Raw genomic sequence first — 11,591 nt, forward strand, 5'->3', positions numbered from 1 at the left:
CGTCCCTTCAAAACAATAAAACTAAATATATTTTTGACAGACAAAAAATAGGAGACAAGCCAAAACAAAAGAGGTAGAACTAAAATCGATTCATAATATATATAAAGTTTAATGATAGTTATAAAATCCACAGTTTAATTATAAAAAAGGAGTACAATTTAGAAACATCAGACAAAATCTAAGTGGTGTTTCAATTTCAATTTCTATTTCAATTTCAATTTATTTATTAAAAACACACATAACAAGACAAAACAAAATTACAAAGAATTTGAAACAAATAAAACACAATAAAATGTTAGAAATATAAAAAACCTTGGGCTTGTGGTTGGGTGTGTTGGAGAAGAGAAAAAAAGAGAGGAAGATACCTAGCCAACTATGGTTTCCCATGTAATAGGCAGGCAAAGAAGAGAAGAGAAGTAATGAGGGAAAAAGGTAAGGGAGAAATGGGGGGAAGGAAGAAAACAGAGGAATAGGTACTCAAAATAAAGGTAAGCGAGTCCACTGAAAAATGAAAAAACAATGCTGGAGCAGAAATCTCGAGTCATATATCTAAATAAACTCAGATATCTGAAAATCATTCTCGAGAATCGTATGTATATCAATAATATTTACAGCTTTCAAGAATATGGTTTTTATAAGCCTATGCTAGTAAGGCTAGGCACACACCAGTTAGTCGAGTACAATGATAATTTGAAACCGAGACTGAAGCCTACGAATTACACAGTTAGCCATTTTAAATTTGAAGAAAATGAATAGGTCTGGAAAGAAGCCAATGCGAACCTACGGAAGAAATAAGACAAAGGTGCGATATATGGAAACTAATGTCAGTATTCATTTTACAAATTACTACAACATCACCAACAATGTGTTGGTCATCAGCTCTGATGAATTGTCACCGAAACTCTCTTCAAATAATGTCAAAAATCCAACTAAAGATCCATCTGGGCTCTCAAAAGCTTGTTCTTCAGCGTTGTCTTTGGTGTCAGTGCATGAGAATCTACCCTCAACTCATTGTGTCAAACAGATTTGAAAACAGACTTGCAATAGAAACTGAAAGCAGTTACGGCGCTCCTAATGAAGGCGAGAGCCTATTATGAACTGGCAACTAGAGGAGGTCTGGTTAGGTAGGTTAGGTTAGGTTGGGTTAGGTCAAATCTGTCAAACATATTTGGAAAACAGACTTGCAATAGAAACTGAAAGCAGTTACGGCGCTCCTAATGAAGGCGAGAGCCTATTATGAACTGGCAAACTAGAGGAGGTCTGGTTAGGTTAGGTTAGGTTAGGTTAGGTCAAATCTGTCAAACAGATTTGGAAAACAGACTTGCAATAGAAACTGAAAGCAGTTACGGCGCTCCTAATGAAGGCGAGAGCCCTATTATGAACTGGCAAACTAGAGGAGGTCTGGTTAGGTTAGGTTAGGTTAGGTTAGGTTGGGTTAGGTCAAATCTGTCAAACATATTTGGAAAACAGACTTGCAATAGAAACTGAAAGCAGTTACGGCGCTCCTAATGAAGGCGAGAGCCCTATTATGAACTGGCAAACTAGAGGAGGTCTGGTTAGGTTAGGTTAGGTCAATCTGTCAAACAGATTTGGAAAACGACTTGCAATAGAAACTGAAAGCATTACGGCGCTCCTAATGAAGCGAGAGGCCTATTATGAACTGGCAAACTGGAGAAGGTCTGGTTGGTTAGGTTAGGTCAAATCTGTCAAACATATTTGGAAAACAGACTTGCAATAGAAACTGAAGCAGTTACGGCGCTTCTAATGAAGGCGAGAGGCTATTATGAACTGGCAAACTAGAGGAGTCTTTAACCGGTTGCACAAAAGCATGTTGATTACATTTTAACCATGATTAGAAAACCACGAGAACCAATCAGGGAAGCCTTCTTATCAGATAAACCTACTTCGATTGGTTCTCGTAGCTTTTTAATCGGGATTAAAAGTTAACAGACTTTTGTACAACTGGGCAAAGCTATTGAATATTATAGTTTTAGTTTTATAAACTAAACCGGTTGCACAAAAGCATGTTGATTAAATTTTAACCATGATTAGAAAGCCACGAGAACCAATCAGAGAAGCCTTCTTATCAGATAAACCTACGCCGATTGGTTCTCGTAGGTTTTTAATCGGGATTAAAAGTTAACAGACTTTTGTGCAACTGGGCAAAACTATTGAATATTATAGTTTTAGTTTTAATCTTTAGTAAAGTCATATAGACTAGCTATAGCCTAATCAGTCTGAAGAGACTGCCAAGCATATCACACTGGATTGCGACAAGGATTGCAACCAGGTGATGAAAGGAATGTTAGTATAGGGAAAACTCCTGGTTCTTGTAAAGGACACAGGTATTGGTTTGCCTATCTAAAGCTGCGTACACATATTCGCGCTTCCAACCCGCACCGAGCACGCTCCTCCCTCATACCGCCCTCGTACCACCATCGAACCACAGTCGCTCCGCCCACGCACCCATCATGAACGTTACAGAAGATGTTAGATCTTCTCGCATTCCCCGGTCGAACCACTCTTGCTCGCCGGTCGATCATCAATCGCTCTGCTGGAGTGACGTTCGGTTGCGGAGCAGAGCGAAAGTCTGTACGCACCTTAACATACTACTTGGGAACACAATAAGCTTCGGTTGACGTGTGGGTTTTTTGAACCTTTGGATCCTTGAATCCGTCCCTTCAAAAAAATAAAACTAAATATATTTTTGACAAACAAAAAATAGGAGACAAGCCAAAACAAAAGAGGTAGAACTAAAATCGATTCATAATATATATAAAGTTTAATGATAGTTATAAAATCCACAGTTTAATTATAAAAAAGGAGTACAATTTAGAAACATCAGACAAAATCTAAGTGGTGTTTCAATTTCAATTTCTATTTCAATTTCAATTTATTTATTAAAAACACACATAACAAGACAAAACAAAATTACAAAGAATTTGAAACAAATAAAACACAATAAAATGTTAGAAATATAAAAAAACTTGGGCTTGTGGTTGGGTGTGTTGGAGAAGAGAAAAAAAGAGAGGAAGATACCTAGCCAACTATGGTTTCCCATGTAATAGGCAGGCAAAGAAGAGAAGAGAAGTAATGAGGGAAAAAGGTAAGGGAGAAATGGGGGGAAGGAAGAAAACAGAGGAATAGGTACTCAAAATAAAGGTAAGCGAGTCCACTGAAAAATGAAAAAACAATGCTGGAGCAGAAATCTCGAGTCATATATCTAAATAAACTCAGATATCTGAAAATCATTCTCGAGAATCGTATGTATATCAAATAATATTTACAGCTTTCAAGATCATGGTTTTTATAAGCCTATGCTAGTAAGGCTAGGCACATACCAGTAGTCGAGTGCAATGATAATTTGAAACCGAGACTGAAGCCTACGAATTACACAGTCAGCCATTTTAAAATTTGATGAAAATGAATAGGTCTGGAAAGAAGCCAATGCGATACCTACGGAAGATAGAAGACATAGGTGCGATATATGGAAACTAATGTCAGTATTCATTTTACAAATTACTACAACATCACCAACAATGTGTTGGTCATCAGCTCTGATGAATTGTCACCGAAACTCTCTTCAAATAATGTCAAAAATCCAACTAAAGATCCATCTGGGCTCTCAAAAGCTTGTTCTTCAGCGTTGTCTTTGGTGTCAGTGCATGAGAATCTACCCTCAACGTCATTGTGTCAAACAGATTTGGAAAACAGACTTGCAATAGAAACTGAAAGCAGTTACGGCGCTCCTAATGAAGGCGAGAGCCCTATTATGAACTGGCAAACTAGAAGGCGTGAATAGTGTATGTTTTGTATGTTCACAGTCTTGTATGTTTTCGTTTTTTTGAACTTGTTCTGTTTTATAAAGTTTTAGCTATGGACAATGAAAAGTAGATAAGTTTGGTTCAAGAGCATGTTCCTTTAACAGTAGCTTAACATTCAATTATTGATATTTCTGTTACAGTTGATTAAGATAAAGACGGTGCTAAAAACAAGGTTCTCAGTCTATGCGATCAGACTGATATTTTGAAATTCGAATCTGTTTTGTATGAAAGGTAAATATTTGTTTATAACGTTAATCATGTTATTTCATGTATGAATTCAATTTTACTTCTTTTGAAATTAATTATAATTTAAGCTCTATTTAAGACATGATCAGACACGTTTAGTCACAATACTTCACATAGCTGCTTGTGACACAACTCACACTGATTAGTCATTGCAATTAGACATGTCTTCATAAGCAACTATGTGAACTATTAAGACTATAGTGAGGTCCACGTTATAATGGCAGTGTATGATTGATAATAGTGTTGTTATCCTTGTCTAACAAGCAACAAAACAGATAGCACTATCTCTCTCTAGCTTTGCAATGTTGTCAGTTTGCCAGAAATATTTTATTTCACTTTGACAGTGACTGTACAGGAATAGACAAACAATACTCAGCCGCCATGTTTTATTTTGATTTATAACAAAATTATAAAGTAGAGGAGTCGTATGATTGATTTTAAAATATATTTTGAATAAATTAAATTATTTTTAGATATTACCGTATGAGAAACACAAATTATACTTGAAATTCAACTTAAAAGTTAATAACTTTGAGACCATCCTAGACTACAGTTTACCGGAATAGGCTAGGCTTACACTGGTACCGGTATAAATAATATTGAAAGGTCATTTTCATCATTATTTCCATTGAAATTATCTTATTACAGGTAGAATTTCTATTTTCTATTATTTTTAAAAGAAATTGGAATAAAATACCTAGCGAAAAACTTAATTGCTGTTGTTTTGAAGTTCAGATTGGTGAATCACTGCTTTTCAAATTAGCCGCCATTTCAGGCTTGTGAATCTGATCTCAGTTATGAAAGCAAAGTTTAGAATCAATTATGAAAAATAGATTTTATTGATGAATTTAATTAATTTAACATGAAATTTATAATTTAATTAAAGGAATTGAAATTGATATCAGATCAAATTTAATGGGATGAATTGAATAACAGCTGTGTACACTCAGTGGCAAAATGGAGTCAATTTGGCAACGTTGTTCTCGTATCTTCCTTCACTGCCATTATAACATGGACCTCACTATAGTTTTGTCTTGACTAACCGGATGTTCGCCCAGCCTAAATTATGAGACTGTATTTATGAGAAAAAAAATCAAGAATTAATCATAAGATTATGACAAAACACAGTCTAACGGTGCTGAGTCAAGATTTTGGGTGGGAATGATTTAACTTTTAGATGCTTTGTCAACGTCCACACACCACAGATATATATAGTTGTCAACTAGATAGGCCACTAGTTGTTCCTGATTCCAAGGGCCTGTTCCAACTCGGCTCGCTTCTATCAAGAATTAATCATAAGATTATGACAAAACACAATCTAACGGTGCTGAGTCAAGATTTTGGGTGGGAATGGTTTAACTTTTAGATGCTTTTTAAACTTCCACACACCACAGATATATATAGTTGTCAACTAGATAGGCCACTAGTTGTTCCTGATTCCGAGGGCCTGCTCCAACTCGGCTCGCTTCTGTTGCACTTTAGTGTAGAAATAGCGGCAGACCGCCTCCTGGGCCCAAGGTTGGTAGTAATACTCGGAGCGGCGCTCCTCCTCAGGGTTGCCAACCACATCCGTCATTGTCTGCAACACAAAATTGCACTACATTGCCAACACTACTGCACTGAATTACACTAGAATGACATTACAACAACTGCGAAATACACCGTGATTCAAAAGAATACCACAACTTGAAATTGATAACTCTGCAAAGAATAAACGTAGAGGAAAGCACTTGGAGAATAAAGATTTTTTAGTTGCTTATTCAGTCCCATTGGCACTCATCTGCCCGTGCCTATTTGAATGAAAACTATCATAGCCATCTCTATACAAGGCCCCGGCCTACAATATTGCAACGTTGCAGTTTAGGCCTAGAATCTAATACATGATTGGTGAGAAAGAATTTAAAAATACCAGCTGATCTTTTTCACCAATCATGTATTACATTCTAGGCCTACACTGCGACGTTGCAATATCGTAGGCCGGGGCCTTGTATTAGAGGTGGCTATGAAACTATCCGAGGCAATGGATCAGCTGCTAAGCAGCTCGAGACAGAGCACTTCATCACTGGCCTCCAAGAAGCCCTGACCTCACCCCCTGAGATTTTTTTCAATGGGGGTACGTTTTAAATAAATAAATATCTTTATTGTCACAGAATGTTTCCACATTATAGACAACGTCTATGTATAATATGTATATAATGTGTTAAAGATAAGGTGTACCAACCTCCTCTACCAGCTAACATTGAGGAGCTCAAACAAGAAATAACAGCAGCTATACAAACTGTTAGGCCCGATATGCTACTGAGGGTGTGCAACGAGTTCGAGTATCGTATTGATATCACTCGAGTGTCTGGAGGGGGTCACATTGAACATTTGAGAACTTGTTTTCTAGTGGAGAAAAACGTATTTCAATACACTTCATTTTGATTTATAACCCAAGTTTCTATTATGTTTCCTTAATTAAATACAGATTTTCAAAGTTGTGGTATTCTTTTTGAATCACGCTGTACATTATGGTGAGATGAAATACATTGTTGGCTAAATGTTAAGAGCTGGTCTGTTATTAAATTTGATAAAAACCGCATATAGTTTGAAGTGAAAGTATATAGAAGGAGATCAACGTTATAAAGTCAGCACCTGATTAACATTGGTGTTGCTATCCTTGTCTATCATTCCACAAAGCAGATAGCGAATGTATCAAATCATAGTGTTGTGTATCAAGTTGAGATGATACTGTATCATATTGTGTTGATAATGTATCATGTTGTGGTTGTTATTTTTCTATAGTGAAGTCCACGTTGTAATGGCAGTGTTTGATTAGCAATGGTGTTGCTATCCTTGTATATAATTCCACAAAGCAGATAGCGAATGTATCAAATCATAGTGTTGAGTATCAAGTTGAGATGATACTGTATCATATTGTGTTGATAATGTATCATGTTGTGGTTGTTCTTTTTCTATAGTGAAGTCCACGTTGTAATGTCAGCACCTGATTAACATTGGTGTTGCTATCCTTGTCTGTCATTCGACAAAGCAGATAGCGAATGTATCAAATCATAGTGTTGTGTATCAAGTTGAGATGATACTGTATCATATTGTGTTAATAATGTATCATGTTGTGGTTGTTCTTGTTCTACAGTGAGGTTCACGTTATAATGACAGCACCTGATTAACATTGGTGTTGCTATCCTTGTCTGTCATTCGACAAAGCAGATAGCGAATGTATCAAATCCTTTTGATTTATTTTATGAATATTGTGTTGAATTGAATGAAAATATTCATTGATTGATTAATAGTGTTGTGAAGAAGATATGCCATTGTAAAGGACCGTTATGTTGCAAATATGAGTGTTAACTGAAGCCGATAGTCCTAGTAGTTGTTTTTGGTGAAGCTATGTGACGCTGGTAGTCTCTCATACTGTGCCCTTCTTACACTCCCAACAACACACTAATAATAGACAGTGTATAGGGTGTCTATGTTGCAAATGTGAGTGTTAACTGAAGCCGATAGTCCTAGTAGTTGTTTTTGGTGAAGCTATGTGACGCTGGTAGTCTCTCATACTGTGGCCTTCTTACACTCTTACACTCCCAACAACACACTAATATAGACAGTGTATAGGGTGTCTATGTTGCAAATGTGAGTGTTAACTGAAGCCGATAGTCCTAGTAGTTGTTTTTGGTGGAGCTATGTGACGCTGGTAGTCTCTCATACTGTGCCCTTCTTACACTCTTACACTCCCAACAACACACTATAATAGACAGTGTATAGGGTGTCTATTGCAAATGTGAGTGTTAACTGAAGCCGATAGTCCTAGTAGTTGTTTTTGGTGAAGCTATGTGACGCTGGTAGTCTCTCATACTGTGCCCTTCTTACACTCTTACACTCCCAACAACACACTAATATAGACAGTGTATAGGGTGTCTAGTTGCAAATGTGAGTGTTAACTGAAGCCGATAGTCCTAGTAGTTGTTTTTGTGAAGCTATGTGACGCTGGTAGTCTCTCATACTGTGGCCTTCTTACACTCTTACACTCCCAACAACACACTAATAATAGACAGTGTATAGGGTGTCTATGTTGCAAATGTGAGTGTTAACTGAAGCCGATAGTCCTAGTAGTTGTTTTTGGTGGAGCTATGTGACGCTGGTAGTCTCTCATACTGTGCCCTTCTTACACTCTTACACTCCCAACAACACCCTAATAATAGACAGTGTATAGGGTGTCTATGTTGCAAATGTGAGTGTAACTGAAGCCGATAGTCCTAGTAGTTGTTTTTGGTGAAGCTATGTGACGCTGGTAGTCTCTCATACTGTGCCCTTCTTACACTCTTACACTCCCAACAACACACTAATAATAGACAGTGTATAGGGTGTCTATGTTGCAAATATGAGTGTTAACTTGATTTATCAAAGTTGAGAATGCTTTATTTTGCAATTGTACAATCTCTATTGAATTATGGCTTGGCGGTTTGGGGTGGTACTTATGACACTCTTTTGTTACCACTATTCATATACAGAAAATGATCATAAAAACCATATTAAATAAACCCATATTGTTCCCCTCAAAATTGCATTCAGTGAATTGAGAGTCATGTCATCCGTCAACTCTATGTGCTTAGCATATTTAAATATTTCAATAACATAGAAGCTCATTTTCAAGAATCAATGTAACTCATAGAACAAGATACAATCTACATAGATATGTTACTTATGATTCGAATTTAACGGTTATTCGTAAGCAGCTGGTATACATCGCTCCAAATTGTAAACTGCATCCCGAACGAGCTCATCGGTGTACCTATTAAGTCTGTACCAATAAATATTAAAAACTGGATACTTCACAACTATTATTTCCATCTTAATATTTATGAGTTCAAAATTTTTTCAGCTTTTCCTATTGTCTGGATTAATTCACAATTAATAGCATTTATTTTAATATACTTACCATTGTTTGAATAAAATATTCCATTTTAAATTATTAGCTTAAGATTTAGAAACAGTTACGGTAAGTCTCTACTCCTACTGGCGAACAAGTGTTTCACTTATGCCAGTAGTTCTTCACCTCCAGCCGTATTTTACAGATAGATGATATAGATATTTAGAATAATAATTATTGTTTTTTTTCTGATTGTCACATCTTTGTAAAGTTTTTATGTTTTGGTGAAATAAATTGAATTGAATTGAATTGAAAACTGAAGCCGATAGTCCTAGTAGTTGTTTTTGGTGAAGCTATGTGACGCTGGTAGTCTCTCATACTGTGCCCTTCTTACACTCTAACACTCCCAACAACACCCTAATAATAGACAGTGTATAGGGTGTCTATGTTGCAAATGTGAGTGTTAACTGAAGCCGATAGTCCTAGTAGTTGTTTTTGGTGAAGCTATGTGACGCTGGTAGTCTCTCATACTATGCCCTTCTTACACTCCCAACAACACACTAATAATAGACAGTGTATAGCTATACACACTAATAATAGACAGTGTATAGCTATATACACTATTTTGGTGAAGCTATTTGATACTATTAGTCTCTCATACTATGCCCTTCTTACACTCCCACAACACACTAATAATAGACAGTGTATAGGGCGTTTATGTTGCAAATGTGAGTGTTAACTGAAACCGATAGTCCTAGTAGTTGTTTTTGGTGGAGCTATGTGACGCTGGTAGTCTCTCATACTGTGCCCTTCTTACACTCTTACACTCCCAACAACCACTAATAATAGACAGTGTATAGGGTGTCTATGTTGCAATTGTGAGTGTTAACTGAAGCCGATAGTCCTAGTAGTTGTTTTTTGTGAAGCTATGTGACGCTGGTAGTCTCTCATACTATGCCCTTCTTACACTCCCAACAACACACTAATAATAGACAGTGTATAGCTATACACACTAATAATAGACAGTGTATAGCTATATACACTATTTTGGTGAAGCTATGTGATACTGGTAGTCTCTCATATTATGCCCTTCTTACACTCCCAACAACACACTAATAATAGACAGTGTATAGGGCGTTTATGTTGCAAATGTGAGTGTTAACTGAAGCCGATAGTCCTAGTAGTTGTTTTTGGTGAAGCTATGTGACGCTGGTAGTCTCTCATACTGTGCCCTTCTTACACTCTCACACTCCCAACAACACACTAATAATAGACAGTGTATAGGGTGTCTATGTTGCAAATGTGAGTGTTAACTGAAGCCGATAGTCCTAGTAGTTGTTTTTGGTGAAGCTATGTGACGCTGGTAGTCTCTCATACTGTGCCCTTCTTACACTCTTAGGCTCAACTCACACTTACGCGACTCAGGTTGAGAAGAGACTGGACTCTAGTGGAGAGCAGGTGTTTCCAAATGGAGACACTCAGACCAGTCGATTCTAGTCTCCGCGACTGTCACCATTTGGAAACACATGCTCTCGACTTGAGTCGAGTCTCTTCTCGACCTGAGTCGCCTAAGTGTGAGTTGAGCCTTACACTCCCAACAACACACTAATAATAGACAGTAGTCGACTGATAACGGAGAATAAATTTGAAACATAAACGACCTATACCAATATATTTTCTATACATGGTATAGCCATAAACGATACCGTATCACCACACATGATACAGTATCAACACAATAATATGATACAGTATCATTTTGATACACAACACCAATAATTTGATACAAAACTTTGTATGATTGTGTTGATATACTGACCAATGAGAGCACATCCAGCCTGGAGACACCCTTCAGCTATGTCATGGCATATCACCACAAGTGTTAGAGTATCACAACACAATTATGATACAGTATCATCTCAACTTGACACACAACACCATAATTTGATACACAACTTGCAAACTTTGAATGAGTTCTACAAACCATGGCATATCTTCTTGTGCTATCTTTTCTATATATCACCATAAATGATACAGTTTTACAACACATGATACAGTATCAACACAATATGATACAGTATCATTTTAACTTGACACACAACACCATAATTTGATACAAAACTTGCAAACTTTGAGTTCTACAAACCATGTCATATATTCTTGTGCTATCTCTTCTATATATCACCATAAATGATACAGTATTACAACACATGATACAGTATCACTACAATATGATACAGTATCATCTCAACTTGATACACAACAACATAATTTGATACAAAACTTTCAAACTTTGAATGAATTTTACAAACCATGGCATATCTTCTTGTGCTATCTTATCTCTATGCTACATACTAGTGTAAAACTTATTAAAATTAAATCAATTTCACGAAATAGAGTAGATGACTGACCTTGAGATCCCTGGTCTGCGAAACAATCCACTTGTTGATAAACTGTTGCGGATCCTTGGCGAAGCTCAGAAAGAACTCGCGGTTAGTTTTCAACTGGTTGATGGTCTCAACTGTTTCGTGTATCTTGTTGTCCAGGCCCTGTATCTCCTGCTGGGAGCAGTTGACAGCAGAAAGTTGTTCATCTGCGCCTTCAACGTGTCGTCAACTTCAACGTCAATGTCGTAGCAGGCTGTCTGCTTT

The 11,591-nt window shown here is 36.9% G+C and overlaps 1 protein-coding gene and 1 long non-coding RNA gene across 2 annotated transcripts; one reads left to right on the top strand and one right to left on the bottom strand.

The window, feature by feature from the left end:
- Nucleotides 1-1,231: 1,231 nt before the first annotated feature.
- On the top strand, nt 1,232-1,710 carry LOC120349212. Its single transcript, XR_005570307.1, has 3 exons — nt 1,232-1,283; nt 1,440-1,570; nt 1,692-1,710. It is a non-coding gene; the product is annotated as an uncharacterized LOC120349212 (long non-coding RNA).
- Nucleotides 1,711-3,911: 2,201 nt separating this feature from the next.
- Nucleotides 3,912-11,539, bottom strand: LOC120349213 (brahma-associated protein of 60 kDa-like; the record flags this gene model as incomplete). The annotated part of the gene is made up of 2 exons (XM_039419177.1): nt 3,912-5,649; nt 11,352-11,539. Coding segments are annotated over 2 exons (344 nt in total), but the record flags the coding sequence as incomplete, so codon positions are not given.
- Between the last annotated feature and the right edge of the window lie 52 nt (nt 11,540-11,591).

Source organism: Nilaparvata lugens, unplaced genomic scaffold, assembly GCF_014356525.2.
Source record: "Nilaparvata lugens isolate BPH unplaced genomic scaffold, ASM1435652v1 scaffold8752, whole genome shotgun sequence".
NCBI lineage: Eukaryota > Metazoa > Arthropoda > Insecta > Hemiptera > Delphacidae > Nilaparvata > Nilaparvata lugens.